Below are 23,807 nucleotides of genomic sequence, written 5' to 3'. Positions count from 1 at the left end.
CAAAAAATATGAAGACTGCAGTTTCTCCTTTAAACCATTCAGATGGAGTTTCTATTGGTCCATATTCATACAACTGCTGTTCTGACAGCAGTGATATCCATCAAGGCTTTAATAATTATTTTCTATCAATGTCACCCCTTCCTCATGCATGTCTAACACTCAAGAAAGCCCTTAGCAACTGGTGAGTTTGACTCTTTTCTCCTGACAGGCTTTAGGTTAATGTGTGCGACTGATGTCCTGTTGCATCTTACCATCCTATTCTATTGGCAATACATCTCTACAGGGACTAGTCAAGCTGTAAATCTGTGTACAGTAGCTGAATCCATTTATTAGAAGGGGTGTCCACAAACATTTGGACATATAGTGTAATCAGGTCATTTGAATCATGATGCTAATTACACCCTAGCCAGTAATGGTGCAATTTAAATGTGTTGTTATATCAACACTGCTACTCCTTCATTTGGTACTCGTGAACCAAAATGGATAAGATACTTGCTGAGGTATTCCTGGGGAGATACACTAACCTACCGTAAGCATTCCCTTGCTGAGATCAGCAGTAATCTTCAGCATGCACCACTGCAGCTCCATTATCTCACTAGCACTGCAGGATTATCACTTTACCACTCTATAGACTAGTGGTCATGACAAGCAAGCTAAGCAGGGGATAAGCTGGGCTTCATTAGCAAATCTTCATCAATAAATCGCCTTTAAACCACACCGTGGCACGATATGCTCGCAGAGCCTCGGCAGCAGACGTGCTGACATGCTTCGGGCAATGAGGCACTGTTTTCCTAACCATGAACACAACAACATAGGCAGGTTTCAGCAAAATCACTGACCTAAATTACTGGAAAATTATCAGTCACTAGTGGTGCAGAGTAGGAGTGGGCAATACGGCAAAAATGTAACACTGTGAAACATAATGCAAATTGTGATATTTTCCTTTCCTTTGTTGACAGGGTGAATCATGAAGACATAATGCATGACAATCTGTTCTACGTATACCAATGAGGTGCATTATTTGTATTTTATTGAATAACTTTATAGTATTTGTATTTTTATCCAATGTGTTGAAAGTAAGATAATGGCCAGGGCTGGGCAGTATCCCAGACGTCCGGCTGACTGAAAGCCCACTTTTAAACGCTTAGAAGATAATAAGTGACTGGTGTTAAAAGCCCAGAAAGTGTTCTGTTGTTCTGTTGCCCACTTACTAAGATAGTCTTAGCTTAGCTACACCATGTATTGACTAGTGCTAACTGCTGAGCTACCAACACAAATGCGGATGATAAAAGCTTGCGTCTGAGAGAGTGAAGTCGAGCGACTGCTGTTGAGAGTAACAGGAAAGGAAAATGAGAGACCAGCTCTGCAGTGTTTAGACTAATAGCTAAGCACCACAGCACAGACCGTGTTCCAGCTAACTGAGGCTCAAATCGCACATGTTCAGAGGCCTCATATCTGAGAGCACAGAGTCGAATGAACAGTCTTAGAAGTGTTTCAACTGTTTTCAGGCACATGAAGTAGACTGGTTCATCCGGGCTGGCCTGCGCCCACGTTTAATCAACCTCTAAACCGCTAAACTCGCACCTATGGTAGGCTTATGTTTTTTGGGGAGCCACCCTGTGGCTCTCTTAAATGCACATGGGGAATGAGCTTACTTGGCCGTGAACTAGGTAGTCATGCTTTGCCGCCGGGAGGTACAGTACAGTCACAGTCCACCTACTGTGCCAGGCTCACCATCAGCATTTCTCTCAGCCATACAGCTAACATAGTATATGTGTGATGAATAGATATGAGCGTACGCATTCACTGCCAAAGTGATCTACGTATTAAAGAGGCTTGAGGTGATCATTCCACTACTTCCACCAGCCGAAGAAACGAATATTCATACATGCAAAAGCTTCTATCAATTATGAAATGTCATGTCATAAACACTCAAGACGCTTTGCATTATTGAGTTGGCTTGAGTGGGTTTCGTGCCCTCCCTTGCATGTCTGACCAAGACTGCTGGCACCCCTAGTTGCAAGATCAAATCTTTACTGTAAAAAATTGCCAAGTTAGATTTTAATTTCAGAACAAACAGAACAACTGTTAATATCTAGCACAGAAAGCACGGGATAAAATCCACACACAGTCGAATGCTTACCGATTCTTTTCGGAGCTGAATAAAAAACTGTTTCGATTTAAAGGAGATTTTTACAATTTTCACCCTGAGAAATGAGAAAGGAAGAGAAAAGAGAGAAGAGAACAAGCAGAAAAAGGTCACACGCTCAGCTCAATGTTTTGTCAATGATAAATGCAAAGAACTCATGTTGTCATGTCATGTTGTTGTTTTTTTTAGATAGGACTACCCCATCACGTGATGCTACCCGACTGAGAGGGTGATGCGGGAGAGGGCTAGAATGTGCTTCAATTGAAATGAAATGAAAGATGCCACTGCATCTTCTCCAATTGCCGCTTATGGCAGGTTCACACTACATGATTTTAGCCCCGATTTTCGAGTCACCGGCTGTTTTTGGAGATCGCTGACAAAAGTCTGAGGTAGTAGGGAAAACTGCGTTTACTCTGCACAACAAACAACTTGTATCACTTGTTTTTTTACTGGCATATCTCTGCAGTTCTCACGTGTGTTTTCTTGCTGAAACATGTTTTTGAAAAGCAGTATGGTGTGAAGAGTACAATGATCTGACGACTCTGAAAGTCGTGTAGTGTGAACCTGGCATAACTGGATGGCACTAACCACCAATTCTGTTATGTCAGCTAACAGACGACCATGCTGGCTAGGATTATGCTGAGTGATGGGGGTAGACAACAAGGCCAATTGTGCTCTCCTGAACTCCTGGGCACGGATGGCTATGGCCTGATAACAGGAATAAGGCTTATATAGTTAGAAGTATTTTTAAAAACCTGAATTAACTAAAAATTACGATAAAAATAACCACCATCAGACAATTAACTAGGCAGTGCTTTACGGAAAAATCTGATCTGTCAGTTCTCAACTGTCAAATTTTCCCAAACTCAAAAATACAACTGAAACTGACTCTTATTCTTATTCACCAATGCGTCTAAAAACAAGAGTGTGTAAATTAAATTGTGAGACCACTTACCATGGAAAGTGGCTGACCCGTACCCTGTTCTTATAAATGGCGATTCCAGCAGACATTACTCCAATGTAGACCTCTGCAGTGGTCTGGTCCTGTGACAGACAATTACAGCATAACAGTACAGCATGAAAAAGTGTACACTGGGTTCCTTTTGTAATAATGACTTCAATTAATGTAAAAAGTAGCTACGTTCAACTAGTGTATTGTAAAAAATGGACACACATCAACTACATTTATAATTACACACTGCACTGTGCAGAAGTTAGCGACCACCCTTCATTTACCTCATCCCCAGTCAAAATAGCCATTAAATAACTCAACATACATTTAACAGAAAGTTACACAGGCGTCTCTGCAACTATAATTAATATAAGATGTTTGAGTGTTTTGTTTTCCATGCTTTACCCTCATTACATCAGCTTTTCTGCAGAAATCAGCAGGAGATTCCCTAACACATTCAGTGATGTTGAGGCTTGGACTCTGAAGTGGGCAGTTCATTGTTCTGATAAAACCAGCAGCTTCAGGAGTTTGTGTTGTTTTTTATGTCATTTTTATTTTTCCCAAGAAGGGCTTCTTGATAACCTCATCATCCTTCCAGGCGCAGGTTGCTTTCTCACAGTCGTCTCTCACTTATTTCCTTCAACTGTTCCCTTCCTTATGCAAGTGGAATATTCTACGGCGATTCTTCTTATATATGCCGCCTAAAAAGCCTCATTTGGACTTGGACTTATATTAGGAACCAGGTCAGTGCTGTTCTTGTTGTTCTCAACACGTTTACCTGCTAGTTTTTTAAATCCAGGTTGGGCACCACTGTTGACTTGTATTTTGGTGAATTCCAATTGGGAAATCATCAGTATCCCAAATCATTCATTTCCCATCTGTTATTTTGGCCTTTGGCCTTTGTCTATATATATATATATATTTATTTTATTAAGTGTTTAATGTATTGGATGTTTGGTAAATCAGATTTCTTAACATAGTGGAGAAGTACTGCTGAATAATGTTGCATTTACCTTTAGTTTATTTAATACTTTGGTTTGATCTGTTTACAAAGACGGCTGCATATTTGCTTGGGCAAGTCGTGAAAGAAACGCTGCGGTCCAGGATCAAATATTGAACTGTTGGCCTCAATAAAAGGGTAGAAATGAAAAGAGAGTTAGAGAAGGGGGGAGGGGTGGGATAGGGGGGAGTTAGTTACTCACCCGAGCATAGTGCAGTTCCACTCCATACAACTCTAACGAACTGGCAGCATTCAAGTAGTTAAACTCCGACTGAGCTGGAGAGAGTCCACTGAGAAAGAGAGAGAGAGAGAGAGAGAGAGAGAGTGAGAGAGATCATTTGTGCAGTAGTCTGTAAGGAGACTCAATCTCTGAGAACTGGGAACAATGAGCTGCCTTGTTCTTGCATGTGTGTATGTGTGTGTGTGTGTTTATATTCAACTGCATCCCTTATTTTGCCCCTTAGTCTAATCATGCTCTCTTGTGCACCACTATAGATCTGCACTTTCCAACCTGATATCCAGAATACCAGCAGAAAATGCTGGATCGGATATTGGAAGAAAAAAAAACAAAACGATCCGACTCTGTAACAAATCCACCCCAGAAGAGCGTAGAATTGCTTGGAGCACAACATAAAGCGAACTAAAGTAGGTCATGTGATAACAGCACCAATATTAACATAAGAATAACGAGTAGCTAGCTAATTTTTATATTAGAATTATATATTTTTTTAAATGGCTGAATTTTACACAGACTTGATTTTTATCTATCTTGATATTTCTGTTGGTTTGTAAAGTTTTACATTCAGTTGTTTTTGTTGTGACTGTTATGAAAGTTTAACTCTTGTGCTGCGACAGACCATTGACTGTATTTTTATGTGATTTTATTATGTAAGAGAATGTGTGCTAGTTTATAAAGTTATTGTTTTATGGCATATTAAATGTCTGTTTTTAAATGAAAATTGAAACAAATAAACAACCACATTTGTGTTCAGATTTGAACAACTCTGCTTAAGGAGTGAATGTCAAGTCAATACTGGAGTACGGAGTCACATCACAATATGCAAATCAGTCAATCAACGATCCCGCCCGTGATGATGACGCCTGCATTGCGCTGCATGGGACACATACATACATAAGTGGGGTTTAGAGAAGTAGACCGCAAACTACCATATTTTCATGAAACCTGTGGCTTTATGTCATTAATAAAACACAAAAAGTTATTTTAAGGAATAAAACCTCAACGTATTTTCTTATACATATTCAGTGAAGAAATGCAATTTTGCTGTCTCACCATCTTATTCCATTTTCTGTCTAAAGGTATAAATTCCTTCTGTAAGGTATTCATCTTAGTTTAAGGTATTACTTTTTAGTCAAATGTTATAAATTCTTAGTTTAAGGTATTATTTTTTTATTTTATTTTTTACACTTTGTGGATCAGCAAAAAAAAATAAAGGGAGACAAAGGTAAGACTTTAATTTGAAAGTATTTTGGTTAACACCTTCATTTAAATAATATTTTTAATATTATTTTGTTAATGACTTATTTTCTAATATAAATTCTTAGTTCAAGGTATTTCTGGGTTTTTTTTAAATATGAACTGTGATGTCACTCATCTGTGTTTCCATTTATTAATTCTTATTAATTCTTAGTCTGATGCTAGAAATTCTTACTTTGTGGTATTTCTTCTTATTCTATGCTATTAATTCTTAGTCTGATGCTATACATTTTTAGGTTAAGGTATTCATTCTTATTTTATGGTATAAAGTCTGATGAATTAAATTCTTTTTTGGCAGCAACTACAATCGATGTCAAAGCGTCCATCCAACTCGGAAAGGGCGAAGTTAATTAATAACTATCACAGCAGACCTGCTTCCATTCGTGACTGCCTCGAATTGTGAGGTGCCTAGAGATTGCCACCCTTAAGTGTTGGTACTGGAAAGAGAAAAAGTGTTTGCTTACTTGTGCTGCTGATGCAGTTTGGCCACCTCCTTCTCAAAGTCCTCTGGAGGGTTAGGAATGAAGCTGAACTCTGAAAGGTAGCCAGGCAAGTGCTCCGACTGGCTGTAGTCCCCCAACTCAGCTGGAACACAAAGCACACAGTGTAAGCAAGTGTTGTGTGTGTGAGAACACCGCAGAGGACACAAAAGCTCCTTTGCCCTTCGCACAGGGATTCTTCCAATTTGTTCATGGTCTGGAAAAAAATGCAACACCGTGCCAAAAGCCAGAGCCAGATGTTGAGACTCCTACACATCACTTTTGAACTGTCATGCAGACCGGTTCCTTGAATTTTCTAGTAGGATCCTTCAAATTTGCACTCTGTTTCTGGGGTGTGACGCAAAATCATATAATAAATGGAAACACAGATGAGTGACATCACAGTCCATATTTAAATTCCATTTAAATGCAAGATTAATATGTAGCACGCAGCATGGCTGTTCAGTTTAGAAATGAACAGTACATAAATACATATTTTTACAATACTGCAATTCAATATCCCTATTAATACTTGTACTTTTTTTTAAAATATATGTTACTAGTTAGTTAAGTTGTAAAAATATTAATATTTGTCTGTGTCCAGGTATTCAGACAGTGATAACTGCTTAATTTTTTTTTATAATATTGTTTGGCATCAGAATCATAATGTGTTATCAGTATATTGGGGCAGTGTTGGCTCAGCGGTAGCACTTGGCTACTGATGACAGGGTTGTGGCAAGCTGCCACTGTTGGGCCACTGAGCAAGGCCCTTAACCCTCTCTGCTCCACAGACACCGCAGTGATGGATGCCCACTACTCCGGGCATGTGTGCTCATTGTCCACTTTGTGTGTTTGCTCACTAGTGTGTGTGTGTTCACTGCAATTCACAAATGGTGAATGTGGGCGTAAGTCTCTGTGTATCATGACAGCCCTAACTGAAGTGATTACAACATAGCTTATATAGTATTCACCCAACTCATGCTGGTCATCTAACAGCATCTTTAACACATAATAAAACATTTAGTGCCTGTTTAGGGGCTCATTTGCATACTACAGCATTTTGCACCGCCAGTACTGCCAACACTAATACTACCATTACGGGAGCTATTGTTAACAAATGATATATTGTGCAGCCCTGCTGTCAATGGAGATTTTGTTTGTGAAGAGTCAATCTGATCTTTCTTAAGCCGAATTAAAGCCCCTTCCCTCATGTGCGTGACCCTGAAACCCTCATAACAAACATCAGCTAAACCCCAGCTCCAGAATTGGGGTTAATCTAGAGACAAAAGGTTTTAGGCCAGATTGATTATAAAAGACTGTGAGAGTGAAAGAGAGAGATAGAGTGGGAGATTACAGTAAGTAAAGCCAAATAAACATGCTGTTTAAATGGAATTAACAAAAAATGAGAAATTTACACGCATTAGCAACAAGCCATTTCATTTGTTTTCATTGAATTTGTTCAAATATCTACAGCCCAGATCAGACCAATCAAAACAGCACCACAGTCATTTCCTGTGATAGCTCTGAGAGAAAATAGAAAAAGACACATATTTAATAGGGTCATCATATTCATTTTAAAAGCCTTTATTACCCCAGTGTAAAAAAGCTAAGTGCTGGCAGAGGGTAAAAAGCAGTCCTCGTGAAACATGGGTGAATTGTTTAAAAGTTTAACATCCCCCATTATTCTAGAGCATGACTTCAGATGATGCTAAATCTTACCCTGAATGGCATAAGAGGCCAAAAGAGCTGCTGCATTCTGTGCACAGGGTAACCTGTGGAAACAGAAATCCAGAGGGATGGCACACACCACACTATATTCACAAAACACAACTGAAAACATATCTTTAACCTAAACATGATAATAGATTGGCCCATCAACAGTTCTCCTTTAGTCAGTGCTGTATAACACATCACATGGCCACTGGCCACTTTATTAGAAACATCAACCATTACCATTTAGCTTCAACTTGTTCCAGTTAAAGAATGAAACACATGTATATACGTTAAGGCACATTTTATATCCTTTGCTTTATTTTTTCCCCAATATCTCATTATTATAAAAAGTGCAGACAATGGCATATTTCAGTTTGTTTTAATGGAGAGACATTGTTAACTTATTTTTACTTGCCAACCTTTTGTACAGAACTGTATAAAGTGGACCTCAAAAGTAGGTGGGCCTCATAAAGTACCCCCAGCATAACATATACCCCCCTTATTTTCCCCTTAGATATATAGTATATAGTCTTAACATAATCACTTCGCAATATTTACCTCCCACTCAAGATGTCCTGTTTCAGTTGCAAAAAGTACAGGTACCTGAAAAACGAGCACAATAAAAGCTTAGTCCAAAATGTAGTCCAGTATTTGCCATTTAAACAGCATAAGTAAGAAACATGGTAATATCATTTACACACCTTGTGTACTCCTCTTGCAGTTTGCTTGGATCACTTACAAAAAACTTCACTCTAAAGCTCAAATTATTTGGAGCCACCCCTAAAAACGCAGTGAAATTCAGTCAGTTTAATCAAAAGCAAACTTGAATTACACAACCATCAATATTCTGAGGTAGGATAAAGGAAAAGAAGAATTTCTCATACTTTTCAGTTGTTTTCTTATAGGTTTGTTTGGATCCAGCCACCTCTATATAAAGAATGAAAAAAAAAAAGAGCAGATGATGTCAATGATGTGAAAAAACTGGACGATGACGATACTTTTAATTGTCAATACTGGATTATGTATTTTTTTGCTCTCAGCTATTTTTTTCAGTGACCCTAAAAATCTGAGCTGTAATGCAAAAAACATTTGTGTCTCTTGATTTGTGTCGTTTTCTGTTATTTACATAATTTCATAATGAATGAACCAATTGAAATGCTCAAAAATGACCAAAATATTCCATTAAGGTTAAGAATTTTTTAAACATTTTTTATATTGGGAGATACAATGTTTTTGCTTGACATCGATGAAATGTTATATTTCTCATAAACCTATTCCAGATAGATATAGTCCCAATTTATAAAATTTCTCATAGACCTATTCCAGATATATATAGTCCCCATTTCTACCACTCTGTATTTCCAGATATTCAAAAAATATCACATATCAGCAGTGGACCACAATTTCCATATCTGTGCACCCTAAATATTAAAAATCAGTTGAAATAAGTGTTGGTGTCCATTGCATTTCCGTTCAGGGAACTAGTCTGTGAAATATACAGTAAAACATTTATCACTTCTAAATAACATATTCATCAGAATGGATGAATAATGTATTTGGCCCTCTTTCCTCTCCGCCGTGCTGTGACACCTAGACACAGTCACTCTTTAGGCTCGGTTACAAACCACCGGAGTGTGGAATGACCTGAGACTCAACTCTATGGTCTGTCCAGTGTAACCTCCCTACCAGTGCAATATGTGGGTGTCTGTGTGCGCGTGTATGCATGGATTCATCCATCCATTTGTAACTTAATTCATCTAGGTTTGTGTGTTCTGAGGGGATTCTGAATATTTCACTATGAAAATGTGTACTGGGAGCATCTTCTCATTTGTATGCATTTTCTTAAGAAGAAAGCTGGATGGCTTCACAAGGATGATCAGGCTGTAAGTAACTGTGGGGTGTGCTACAGGATTTACAGACTGAGAAGTAGTGTAAATGATGCAGCTGAATCTGTAGGTGTATGGAAGTGAGCGGTAATAAGGGTCTACCAGCAGTGGCAAAAGTCCCAGCCTACAGGAAATTCTCTTAATTTTCCTCATTTTTGAGCCAAAGTGAGCAAAGGTCTCTTGCGTACCACGCAGCTCCACATACTCATGGCAGAGTGTTCTTTTAGAAATGGTGAAGAACATGCATTGACTAGAAGTAATTCTTGCCCGGAAGCGAAGCACTTTTCATTCACACGCCGTCCATCAGTTTCATCTTTCAGGCACAATTCTGAGGAGAATTTCCCGTAGACTGGGTATTTTGCCACTGCTAGTAGACCTGTATGACAGTGTGCTTCCATACACCTGAAAATTCAGCTACTTCCTCCACACTATGGTCTTTGGCACGCCGAATGCAATCACTCCTTTTTCTAAACGTTAACATCTGCTTTGCGACACATTTTCGGAACGAGGCATTCACTGCACTGTGCCACCTCTTCTCATCTATGAATCCATAACCATTCTCATCTATTATGAATATCTAATATGAAGTCATAACTTGTTGCCAAAACATACTTGACCCAGTAACTGATTACAGTGTTTTTTTTGAGTTAACTCAAATTTGCTTATTCAAAAGTTCTCATAACTCATATTTTTTAGCTCTGCCTCTCAGTTTGGTCAACAATACATACTTAATTGAGCCTCAAAAACATAGTAAACATAGTAAATGAGCTTGGGATTGGGGTTTTGACCATCCCAAGCTCCTTCTCATTTGAGAACTTGTGAGTTCACTCAGTTAGTTATCAGTTATTGTATCATTTTAAGTTGCCTGCCTGTACATTTTCTACGGTATGACTGTACAGTAGCCTGCACCATTCTGGGCGCCCCTGGTCTAAATATCTGTTACAATGAATAGTTAAGTGAATAAAAGATGACCTGTTTATTTGGTATAAATGCTTTTTGTAGTCAGCTAAGGATCTTTCAGTTCTTGTCTCGGGCATTTTTGCCTGCTCTTTCTTGCAAAAGGCTTCTAGTTCTGTGAGATTCTTTAGCAGTCTTGTTGCACTGCTCTTTTTAGGTCTATCCACATATTCTCAAGCATGATTAGGTCATATGACTGTGAGGGCCATGGTAAAATCTTCAGCTTGCCCAGCTCCCTTATATCTGTGTGTGTGTGTTATGACACTGACAGGGTAGCCAAGCAGTCGTACCTGATTGTCCGAGGACTCGTCAGTGAGTTGAAGTCCAAAATAGTCTCGCTCTGTCAGCTGCAGATGTTCAAAGACTATGTCCAGCAAGATCTGACCCTGATCCTGCTTCTAGAGAGAGAGTGAGAGAGAGAAAGACAGAAGGAAAATTATTGTGAAGGTAGGGGCGAGAAGAAAGAAAGAGAGAGACAGTAAAATGAGAGAGTAGGAAGGAGAAAGACATAGAGCAGAGTAAAACAGAAGAGGAGGACAGAGAGACAGAGACAAAGACAGAGAGACAGAGAAACAGAGTGCGTTTTTTCAGTCAGTTGTATCTACTGACAGTTTATGCTGTAATGATGCAGTACCCCAGGGGTGAGTTGGGTGGCGGGGTAGGGGGGTGTACCGAACACCACAATGCATACTAATGTATACTAATTTATTTAAATGTATGCAAATGTGTGGACTTTGGCTCACTGACCGCAACAGAGGGGGGGATTATGAGTCCTCCTCCATTTGCTACTCTGACACAATTATCAGGGTGCAAAAGGTTGTGCACGATGTGTACACTTTAGCTGTAATGACTGTCACTGGCAGCAGCTGAGTGAGTCATATTGAAACACACACGAATCAAAAGGGAACACTTTTACAGAGAAAAAATCATGCGTACAAAGTTCACCCAAGAACACAGGGAACCCCTCACATCAATTCTGGTATCACTACACAGGCTGCTAGTCTCCTTTAGGATAGATGTTTTTTTTCTATCGGTAAAGTTTAAAGCATTGTATGGATTAGCACCATTATAAATCATTTACTATGAGACATTATCATAAATCCAGCACTACAGGCATGCTTAGTTGGACCAAAAGTCAACAAAAAAAAGAAACTGTAAGGCAGATGTAAGATTTTTTCGTTATTTGAGCCAAAAACTAACCAAAAAACTAAAAATGACATTAGACAAGCATTAGATGCATGTGTAGCGCATTTTAAGAAGCAGCTAAGGAAGCTTTTTTACAACTCTTGCTTTGAATACCTTGTTTGATTGATCCCACTGATTATTAAAACCCACTGTTATTATTTAAGTATTTGCATTATTTTTGTTATACTATTATTACTACTATTTAGTCTATTCACAGAGAACTGCTCATATGCTGGTATGAAAGGCAACCCCCCTACTTGACTGCTAAAATCTTGCAGGAAGGTTTAAAGTCAGGATGAGTGGTGAACCGTTCCACTGTGCAGCATTTCTTACACAAACATAATCTTTATAAACGTCATAAGAACAAATTCCTTACCTGCAACCCTGTAACAAAAGCCAAGAGTTTGATATCTAGGGCCTGTTTACACCTGCCGACAAAAGTGCTTTTCTGTTTACTCAGAAAATACCCTTAGCTAGTTTGTATAGACTAGGATCCAAAGATCCCGCTAAGCTTAGATAGTACTAAATACAAAAGTCAACATGGAGACCATAATACTCGACACTACCCTTTGCCCAAGTACTTTCCGTCTGCATTTCAGTCGGCGTTTGAAGACATCGAGCGACTCTGCTGTTCGGACACCCAGTGGACGTTCGTTTCACCACTTTTTTCCGTGGATCTTAAGGGATGGTGGGTCAAGCGTCAAGCCGAGCCATACTTAAAGGATTCTTGGTACTGATTGGCTTTTGACCATTGCCATCAAGTATGGAGGGGCTGGTCCATTCTTGGCCTTGTAGGCCAACATCAGGGTTTTGAATCTGATACAGGCAACTACAGGAAGCCAGTGCAGAGAACATATGTGCTTGACCTGGTAGAGCACAAAACTGTGCAGGAATCTGGCCCTCAACAACACTGTGGAACAATAGATGGATCTCGCATTCCCATAAAGGCTCTATCGGAATACGTGACCGACTATTTAAACTGAAAGTGAACAAACTCTGTAAGCCTGATCTCACCTACCGGTATCAAAGCACAAGCGAGGGAGATGCCAAAGTCCACAGTAATTACTCGTATTAAAATGTTTTTCCTAACAGAAGTATTTCCGCTTGCCTGCATTTCGTTTACACTCTGTAATCCAATTACAATCAGTATACGTTTCTGGACTGATAAAGTCAAAGCAGAACTCTTTGGACACCAGAAGGTCGGAAATATGTGGGTTGGAGAAAAAAGGGAACTGCTTTTTATGAAAAGAACTTTTTGGCAATGCGGGGGCTGATCTATCACGCTTTGTGGTTGTGTTCCCGCCAGTGGCATTGTCACTATGCTATGGCTTGGGTAAATGGGAAAAACTGATTCCACAAAAGACCAGCAAATCCTGGATGCAAATGGCAAACCATCTGTTAAAATCTTTTTAATGAAAACTAGATGAGGCTAAATGAGGAAACGCCCATATACTAAATCCTAACTAATAATAGCTGTTATTACAGTGGGGGATGTTGGGGATATATAGGCAAAGCAAAACAGTGAAATATAACCACTAGACATTCAGATAAAAATCTAGGTTTAATGGGCTGTAACACTAAAGCAACAAAAATATGAGCATGTGCAATGCAGGAATCCAAACTGCAGAGCAGCCCACATGAAATAATGATAATACAGTTATTAAAGGAATGAAAAGATATGCTTGGTTTATGTACGTGGTCTAGTATTCCGCAGTTGGACGACTGGACATGGTAGGGGTTACTCACGTCCTTTTTGTACCACTACACCCCGGTTTACCACCTTACTGCCGGATCGCATAGGTCCGACATAGAGGAGACAATTTCGCCTACTGACTGACGGAGTTACATTTTCTTGTACTGACAGTCTGAGGACTACAACTACAAAGTATGTGTTCCGAGAGGAGATCTTATTAATCTTAAGTTGTTAAGATGAAGTTGGGTGACCTTGCTTAAATTTTTAAAAAGAGGAAGTGGTACTGCACAGGCTACCTCATGACAGCGGCGGCCTCGTACAGCCTTACTAGCGCGCCGGTGACATCACTTCCAGGGTGACTGTCAGTCTCATGCCAGTAACGACACTACCGGATCAATCAGCAGCCTTGCCCAGCATCGCTACCGCAGCAACCGTCAGCCTCATTTAGCATCGCCATTGCGGCATTAGTGACTACCTCACCTCGCTAACACAATGTTAGTCACAAGCCATGTTCATGAGGTCCTGGGCCCTTCACATGTAAAAACTAAAAAATGTAAAAAAAAATCTTAAGGCTCTGAGGGTAGGGCTTGAGTCCTTTACCAGGCAGGATCACATGAAATGGTACAAAACAGAGGTCATTTTATGCCACAGAACCTTTTTCAACATAAAGAGCAGACATTATAGTCCCAAACTCCCAACTGTTGAAATGCTATTGATGATTCTCTGCAGCCAATGGAGCTCCAGCAAAACTAGGTGTGACCGTCACTGAAGAACCTCAAATCTTATCTTAGCAATGTAGAAAAAAGAAATTCTGCAAATGGCATTAAAATAAATGTATTGTTTGAGTGTGGGAACATTAACTGTGACCAAGTGATTAGATCAATGCCACATGAAAAAAAAGCAAGATAAGTGAGCTGCTGCAAGCCTATGAATTAATATGCAAGATTGGGAAATTCCGCAGCTACATTTTTGATTTGTTCTGCCACTGAGTTTGAGGCTGTTTGTGCCGACAGGTCAGTGCTGCCTGCAGTTTAGGACAATGTATTGACAAGAATCTGGCGAGCATATCATTATAATAAATGATAACTTGGACAGATTAAAATCTGTTGAAATTCGTGCAGCTGTACTGTATGTACTTACATTAACTCTGAAGGCTTGCACTGTGTTGTCCAGCAGCAAAACGTTACACACCACCTGCGCGTTCTGTCTGTCTCGGGCCACTTCGGACTCTCCCACATCGGAGCTTCTGCCAGCAGGCAACCGGAAGCGTGCTGTCATTACTGTCCCCACAACGTCTGCCACACACACACAAGCACATACACATTTACAAAATTGCAATGTAAATACATTTAACAAGCAAAATTCACAAAAATAAACCTCAATTAATAGTTCTATGTTTCTTATCATCATTAATGTACAGAGTGAAAACTGACAGTGAGCCTGTGTCCACTGCAGCCTCAGCTGTCTGACAGAATGTGGACTTCTGCTGTTGTGGCCCAACCAAAACTCAGGGTTGGACGTGTTCTGCCCTCTGAGGTGCTTTTCTGATCACCACAATTGTACAGAGTGGTAATCTGAGTTACAGTAGCCTTTCTGTCAGCTCTAACCAGTCTGACCATTCTCTCTAGAACTCTTTTATTAACAAGACACTTCTGTCCGCAGAACTGCCACTCACTGGATGCGTTTTCTTTAATACACCATTCTGAGTAAACGCTAGAAAGTGCTGTGCTGGAAATCCCAGGAGATTAACAGTTGGAGAAATACTCATACCAGCCCTTCTGGTACTAACAATAATGCTATGCTCAAAATCACTAAGATCATAGTTTTCTGATGGGTTGATGTGACTATTGCCTGAAGCAGCTGGCCTGTATCTTGTATGATTGTGTGCTCTGAACTGCTGCCACACGACTGGCTGATCACATAATTGCATGAATGAGTAGATGTACAGGTTGTGCAAATGAAATGCTCAGTGAGTGTACATGACAAATATTGTATCAGACATTGGCATCTGCCAACAATTCCCCTAGTCGTATAACCCTACTGATTAACTATCTTGTTCTCTCACACCTGCTCTCATCAATCAGATGTTTTGTAGCTTTTGAGAGACCCATGACATGCTGCCATACTTGCCTCTGAACTGATGAAAATGCATGCACAATGTAAACATGTGATTGTGAAAGCTATAGAAATCACTGTAATCAGCTTGAACACTTGATCAGGATAATGCAATAATCGTGGTAGGCCTAGAACTGTAGAGTACTGTGTGCATATAAATCCACAGAGAATTCACAAACAGAAAATTCACACATTCCCATAAAACACACATGTTCACGGCTGTGCATGCACATGCACATACACGTGCACTTGAAGCTACGTTCAAACACTCCAGGCAAACATTAGTCTCAGCTCCACCTAAAGAGATTCAGTCAACAGTGAAACTGCAGTGCATGCTAGTTCATCTCTGGAAAACACATATTCTTACTCTCTCTCTCTCACGCGCGCACGCACACACACACACACACACACACACACACACACAGACGTGGCAGTTATCCTAGATCTCGTTCTATAGGTACAAATCCAAACATGACACTTACGCAATGCACAGGCAATTACAACAGAGGCATGCCAGAGAAAGGCTGTGGAACTTTATGGTTTAGTGTCCATTTTACAGGTAATACTGTGAAAGAAATCAGGACAATATTCTAAATTCGTAATAATAAAACGGACAGTTCCGTTTCTAAAATCTGATCCGCTGAGCCACGTTCAAATCCACTGTAAAAGACTCCCTATACTCACACCTATGATCACCTCACAACTTACTGAACTAGTAGAAAACTGTGGTGCTACTAGCATGAACCATACAACCGGGCAATAAACCAATGTTTTATCATACTGTAATCAAAATTGTTATCGTGATACACAGTATGCTGTTAATAAACACTGATCATGAATGATGTCACACTAGGGTTGGGCGATACGGTAATAAAACTACATCACAATATTTAAATACATTTTTCACGATTTAACAGATTCTTAAAAAAAATACTTTTCAAAAACTCTCCCATACCAAATACAGTTATTTGTATTCAACATCTGCTGCACTTCATCCAATTAAACCAATCTAATTACACTGTTAGTAATGAATCCTGCTGCTGATCAATGTTTATTAAGCACTAACAGTATCCTCAATATTCTCAATATGCGTACTGTGTATCACGATCAACAAAATGTCTCACGATACGATAAAATATTGCCATACTGCCCAGCTCTACGCCAAACCCAAGTTTAGCGCACTCCAGTTAAACTTTCCATTAACATTCTGACATTCTGAAAAATGTTAAAGATTAGCCACGCTAGCTAAAGATTTCAGAGTTTACCAGTTAACCTTTTTTGATAATCCCTCACTGGTGTTTTATGGTGAATCTAAGCAATGTATGTCCCACTTTTTATGTCCCTGATTAGCATTGTTAGCATTGTCCCACATTAGCATTTTTAGAGATACTTGTTGATAACAATGCATTATAGTTTTTTTATGCCTCCCAACATCATGTAAACACTTCCACATAAAGAAGTTGGATTGTCCTGTGTGTACGACTGATTTATCTTGGCTAAATGAGATGTATAACACTGTTAGCTTGATGCTAACAAAAACATAACAGCAATTAGCATTTGCGATTAGCAATGAATCAGTGGTAATTTGTTCTAAAGGGGGTGGGGGTGCACTACACAGTTAGCATCATGCTAACTAATGCCTGAGGTCACACTGAGGCGCAAATGGAAATCATCATTATAGTCACAGTGCTAATTTGGTTAACAACAAAGGTGGTGAATATTGCCTTTAGTTTAATGCTGACAAAACACTTAGTAAACAAAAACATGTAGTTTGCAATAAATGATGTTGGACGAGTCCAGTAGTCTGTGTGCTATAACTAAGGTAGCGATGTTGGACGAGTCCAGTAGTCTGTGTGCTATCACTAAGGTAGCGATGTTGGACGAGTCCAGTAGTCTGTGTGCTATCACTAAGGTAGCGATGTTGGACGAGTCCAGTAGCCAGTGTGCTATCACTAAGGTAGCGATGTTGGACGAGTCCAGTAGTCTGTGTGCTTTCACTAAGGTAGCGATGTTGGACGAGTCCAGTAGTCTGTGTGCTTTCACTGAGGTAGCGATGTTGGACGAGTCCAGTAGTCTGTGTGCTTTCACTGAGGTAGCGATGTTGGACGAGTTCAGTAGCCAGTGTGCTTTCACTGAGGTAGCGATGTTGGACGAGTCCAGTAGTCTGTGTGCTTTCACTAAGGTAGCGATGTTGGACGAGTTCAGTAGCCAGTGTGCTTTCACTGAGGTAGCGATGTTGGACGAGTTCAGTAGCCAGTGTGCTTTCACTGAGGTAGCGATGTTGGACGAGTCCAGTAGTCTGTGTGCTTTCACTAAGGTAGCGATGTTGGACGAGTTCAGTAGCCAGTGTGCTTTCACTGAGGTAGCGATGTTGGACGAGTCCAGTAGTCTGTGTGCTTTCACTGAGGTAGCGATGTTGGACGAGTCCAGTAGTCTGTGCTATCACTAAGGTAGCGATGTTGGACGAGTCCAGTAGTCTGTGTGCTTTCACTAAGGTAGCGATGTTGGACGAGTCCAGTAGCCTGTGTGCTTTCACTAAGGTAGCGATGTTGGACGAGTCCAGTAGTCTGTGTGCTATCACTAAGGTAGCGATGTTGGACGAGTCCAGTAGCCTGTGTGCTATAACTAAGGTAGCGATGTTGGACGAGTCCAGTAGTCTGTGTGCTTTCACTGAGGTAGCGATGTTGGACGAGTCCAGTAGTCTGTGTGCTATTACTGAGGTAGCGATGTTGGACGAGTCCAGTAGTCTGTGTGCTTTCACTAAGGTAGCGATGTTGGACGAGTTCAGTAGCCAGTGTGCTTTCACTGAGGTAGCGATGTTGGACGAGTCCAGTAGCCTGTGTGCTTTCACTGAGGTAGCGATGTTGGACGAGTCCAGTAGCCAGTGTGCTTTCACTGAGGTAGCGATGTTGGACGAGTCCAGTAGTCTGTGTGCTTTCACTATGGTAGCGATGTTGGACGAGTCCAGTAGCCAGTGTGCTTTCACTGAGGTAGCGATGTTGGACGAGTCCAGTAGCCTGTGTGCTTTCACTAAGGTAGCGATGTTGGACGAGTCCAGTAGCCTGTGTGCTTTCACTAAGGTAGCGATGTTGGACGAGTTCAGTAGCCAGTGTGCTTTCACTGAGGTAGCGATGTTGGACGAGTCCAGTAGTCTGTGTGCTTTCACTGAGGTAGCGATGTTGGATGAGTCCAGTAGTCTGTGTGCTTTCACTGAGGTAGCGATGTTGGACGAGTCCAGTAGTCTGTGTGCTTTCACTATGGTAGCGATGTTGGACGAGTCCAGTAGTCTGTGTGCTATCACTAAGGTAGCGATGTTGGACGAGTCCAGTAGTCTGTGTGCTATCACTAAGGTAGCGATGTTGGACGAGTCCAGTAGCCTGTGTGCTATAACTAAGGTAGCGATGTTGGACGAGTCCAGTAGTCTGTGTGCTTTCACTGAGGTAGCGATGTTGGACGAGTCCAGTAGTCTGTGTGCTATTACTGAGGTAGCGATGTTGGACGAGTCCAGTAGTCTGTGTGCTATTACTGAGGTAGCGATGTTGGACGAGTCCAGTAGTCTGTGTGCTATTACTGAGGTAGCGATGTTGGACGAGTCCAGTAGTCTGTGTGCTTTCACTATGGTAGCGATGTTGGACGAGTTCAGTAGCCAGTGTGCTTTCACTGAGGTAGCGATGTTGGACGAGTCCAGTAGTCTGTGTGCTTTCACTGAGGTAGCGATGTTGGACGAGTCCAGTAGTCTGTGTGCTTTCACTGAGGTAGCGATGTTGGACGAGTCCAGTAGTCTGTGTGCTTTCAATGAGGTAGCGATGTTGGACGAGTCCAGTAGTCTGTGTGCTTTCACTGAGGTAGCGATGTTGGACGAGTCCAGTAGTCTGTGTGCTTTCACTATGGTAGCGATGTTGGACGAGTCCAGTAGTCTGTGTGCTTTCACTGAGGTAGCGATGTCGGACGAGTCCAGTAGTCTGTGCTATCACTAAGGTAGCGATGTTGGACGAGTCCAGTAGTCTGTGTGCTTTCACTAAGGTAGCGATGTTGGACGAGTCCAGTAGTCTGTGTGCTTTCACTAAGGTAGCGATGTTGGACGAGTTCAGTAGCCAGTGTGCTTTCACTAAGGTAGCGATGTTGGACGAGTCCAGTAGCCAGTGTGCTTTCACTAAGGTAGCGATGTTGGACGAGTCCAGTAGCCTGTGTGCTTTCACTAAGGTAGCGATGTTGGACGAGTTCAGTAGCCAGTGTGCTTTCACTGAGGTAGCGATGTTGGACGAGTCCAGTAGTCTGTGTGCTTTCACTGAGGTAGCGATGTTGGACGAGTCCAGTAGTCTGTGCTATCACTAAGGTAGCGATGTTGGACGAGTCCAGTAGTCTGTGCTATCACTAAGGTAGCGATGTTGGACGAGTCCAGTAGTCTGTGCTATCACTAAGGTAGCGATGTTGGACGAGTCCAGTAGTCTGTGTGCTTTCACTAAGGTAGCGATGTTGGACGAGTCCAGTAGTCTGTGTGCTATCACTAAGGTAGCGATGTCGGACGAGTCCAGTAGTCTGTGTGCTTTCACTAAGGTAGCGATGTTGGACGAGTTCAGTAGCCAGTGTGCTTTCACTGAGGTAGCGATGTTGGACGAGTCCAGTAGTCTGTGTGCTATCACTGAGGTAGCGATGTTGGACGAGTCCAGTAGTCTGTGTGCTTTCACTGAGGTAGCGATGTTGGACGAGTCCAGTAGTCTGTGTGCTTTCACTGAGGTAGCGATGTTGGACGAGTCCAGTAGTCTGTGTGCTTTCACTGAGGTAGCGATGTTGGACGAGTCCAGTAGTCTGTGTGCTTTCACTGAGGTAGCGATGTTGGACGAGTCCAGTAGTCTGTGTGCTTTCACTGAGGTAGCGATGTTGGACGAGTCCAGTAGTCTGTGTGCTTTCACTATGGTAGCGATGTTGGACGAGTCCAGTAGTCTGTGTGCTTTCACTGAGGTAGCGATGTTGGACGAGTCCAGTAGTCTGTGTGCTATCACTAAGGTAGCGATGTTGGACGAGTCCAGTAGCCAGTGTGCTATCACTAAGGTAGCGATGTTGGACGAGTCCAGTAGTCTGTGTGCTATCACTAAGGTAGCGATGTTGGACGAGTCCAGTAGTCTGTGTGCTATCACTATGGTAGCGATGTTGGACGAGTCCAGTAGTCTGTGTGCTTTCACTAAGGTAGCGATGTTGGACGAGTCCAGTAGTCTGTGTGCTATAACTAAAGTAGCGATGTTGGACGAGACCAGTAGCCTGTGTGCTATTACTGAGGTAGCGATGTTGGACGAGTCCAGTAGCCTGTGTGCTTTCACTATGGTAGCGATGTTGGACGAGTCCAGTAGTCTGTGTGCTATCACTAAGGTAGCGATGTTGGACGAGTCCAGTAGTCTGTGTGCTATCACTATGGTAGCGATGTTGGACGAGTCCAGTAGTCTGTGTGCTTTCACTAAGGTAGCGATGTTGGACGAGTCCAGTAGTCTGTGTGCTATAACTAAGGTAGCGATGTTGGACGAGACCAGTAGCCTGTGTGCTATCACTGAGGTAGCGATGTTGGACGAGTCCAGTAGCCATGGTGCGATCACCAGGGTAGCGATGTTGGACGAGTCCAGTAGTCTGTGTGCTATCACTAAGGTAGCGATGTTGGACGAGTCCAGTAGTCTGTGTGCTATTACTGAGGTAGCGATGTTGGACGAGTTCAGTAGCCAGTGTGCTTTCACTGAGGTAGCGATGTTGGACGAGTCCAGTAGCCTGTGTGCTTTCACTAAGGTAGCGATGTTGGACGAGTCCAGTAGTCTGTGTGCTTTCACTAAGGTAGCGATGTTGGACGAGTCCAGTAGCCTGTGTGCTTTCACTAAGGTAGCGATGTTGGACGAGTCCAGTAGTCTGTGTGCTTTCACTAAGGTAGCGATGTTGGACGAGTCCAGTAGTCTGTGTGCTTTCACTGAGGTAGCGATGTTGGACATGACCAGAAGTCATTGTGCCTCTTCTTGACAACGTATAAATTCTGTCATGATGTTTGTACATGCCACATTTGATCACATAAATATGAATAATAAATGTGCATTAAAAAGAGGACAGTTGCTAACATTTTTTTCACTTAATCACTTAATGTGATTGAACCAGAAATTAAAAGTATTTGCAAATGACTATATTTCAATTTATCCCCTGGATCCGAAAGTCTCCAAACTGAGCTGATAAGATTTTTCTATTATGTCATCATGCTTCATGTTCCCTTTCCAGTGTAAGTCAATGAGTTTTTTTTTTTTTAACTGAAAACTGGCCATTCTATTTGTGTGCGTTCTACTGCCCCCTCACAATGGCACTATTTCAGATTTTCGTCAGTGTGGAAAAAATATGTGGGCATGCACATTCACTTCTATACCACAGCGGGTCATTTGGGACATTGTAAGCTTATCTACTTACTAAATTTGTCAGATCCATTTGCCACAGACACCATGCCAAGATTACTGCCGAAACAAACGGCATCACAGCTTGTATCAGTAACCAGATCTCATTTTAAACTTGTATATATTTAATCTTGTAATATTCCAGACGCACCGCCATCATTACCATCTGGTCTAGGCAGATGCTCAACAGCACCGGCAAGATTAAGATAGTAAGTCAACTATAAGCAGGTAGGCCACCGCTGACCAGATATTATTTAGATGGTCACTGATGTGTGTAAAAACTTACAACAACTGTATCAAAGGTTCAATACTGCAATGCAGCAGATATTTCCATAACTTAACTTCCAACCCTGACCCAGGATTACTAGATGAATAATTCAGTTATTAATCCTAAAAATATATATATTTAAATGTGTCTCAAGAAATATATATAGCTAGAGACAATTTGCAGCATAAATATGTATATTTTATTATATTATTAATTAATTAATATTATATATTCCGCAAACAGATGATATTTATCTAACTTAGCTGATCCTATACACAAACAGCTTAAAATGTAGTAAAGGTTAAATAGATCGGGGCCTATAACCTATCAAACATAACACACTGGTCTGTAGAGTGTAGGATTTGAGATGATTTATTAAGCAAATGTTTTTGCTTACCTTGAATCTAATATGGTTTTTTGACTTCAATCAAGTTACCTGAAGTCACTCTTGGACTTGGAAAAGAATTTTTTATATATATTTTTTTTATATATACATATAATGTCTAATATATATTTCTGAACCCAACAAGATTGAAATAATCCCAATATCATCTGTGAAACATTAGTTGAGCTCAGGTTGAATATAACTTTCACTTTTGGTTTCCAAAAAAAATGCATATTGTTTGAAGGTACTGATTAAAGTGTAAATCCATTCAGTCAGAATCTGAACTTTTGGATATTTGACAATATTTATGAATATATTGTTTTGCTGTACAAAACCTGTATGTCTTCTGGGTCTATATGCAGTTGGACATGTTCGACCTTATTGTCTATAAGTAAATAAAATGCATTTCCAGGTGGTGAATATTGACCAAAGCCACAATGAATAAAGGCAGATGTGATCTGGTTTTCAAACAAAATACATTTTACTTCTTCACTTCTTCTGGTGTGACCAAAAGCATAAACCAATGTAGCTGAACTCGGTGCTAAATCTTTAAATCTTTCTCTACCAGTGAATCATCACTGTCGGCACAGCAAATCGTTTTTCTTTGGCTGACGCATGCTGGCTGAGTGACGTAAGCAACAGTTCCTACTGTTAGGGTAGCTTCAAGTAGCAGCAAACTCAATACGGGGCATTAGGGGGTGATGGTTTATGGCCAGGCCTTCACACAAACTCTTTTTCCTGGAACGCTGGCTTGATGCATTCTCAGCACGCATACAGTGAGCAAAGATCATGCCGGGTCAGCTGCTGAACCTCCTCTGCACAGATTGCACTTTCTGACCGTTCACCAATAGCTTACCAGAGCTCTTTCAAAGCTCTACTAACAGAGCCAACATCCCAAGAATGGTTTTCCTAACACTCTCCAAACATGCTGTTACCTATTTTCCATTCGGGTACATTCAAGTAGGAGAAAGAATAACTGAATCATATCAGGGTAACTAGGGTTGCAGTCATATACCAGTTTTAGGTATACCATAGTAAAAAGAAAAATATGGTTATCATAGTGTGTATGCTTAACACCAGTTTTGGGAAAAAATGCAGAAGAATGTCTAAAATAATC

The 23,807-nt window shown here is 41.0% G+C and overlaps 1 protein-coding gene across 4 annotated transcripts in view; it reads right to left on the bottom strand.

The window, feature by feature from the left end:
• The window catches only part of ptpn4b (protein tyrosine phosphatase non-receptor type 4b), a 56,138-nt gene that overhangs the window by 25,775 nt on the left and 6,556 nt on the right, over positions 1-23,807 (bottom strand). For all 4 annotated transcript variants that reach the window (XM_072671058.1, XM_072671056.1, XM_072671057.1 and 1 more), the window contains exons 2-11: positions 14,650-14,804; positions 10,922-11,029; positions 8,673-8,715; positions 8,490-8,568; positions 8,347-8,391; positions 7,795-7,847; positions 6,061-6,181; positions 4,304-4,391; positions 3,105-3,193; positions 2,144-2,207 (exon numbers count right to left, since the gene is read on the bottom strand). In XM_072671058.1, coding sequence (XP_072527159.1) covers positions 2,144-2,207; positions 3,105-3,193; positions 4,304-4,391; positions 6,061-6,181; positions 7,795-7,847; positions 8,347-8,391; positions 8,490-8,568; positions 8,673-8,715; positions 10,922-11,029; positions 14,650-14,787 — 828 coding nt within the window. In that variant the 5' untranslated portion in view covers positions 14,788-14,804. The remainder of the gene's footprint in view (positions 1-2,143; positions 2,208-3,104; positions 3,194-4,303; positions 4,392-6,060; positions 6,182-7,794; positions 7,848-8,346; positions 8,392-8,489; positions 8,569-8,672; positions 8,716-10,921; positions 11,030-14,649; positions 14,805-23,807) is intronic.

The sequence above is a fragment of the Salminus brasiliensis genome, chromosome 25 (genome assembly GCF_030463535.1).
Source record: "Salminus brasiliensis chromosome 25, fSalBra1.hap2, whole genome shotgun sequence".
Classification (NCBI taxonomy): Eukaryota; Metazoa; Chordata; class Actinopteri; order Characiformes; family Bryconidae; genus Salminus; species Salminus brasiliensis.
This window is presented reverse-complemented; position numbering and strand designations above follow the sequence as displayed.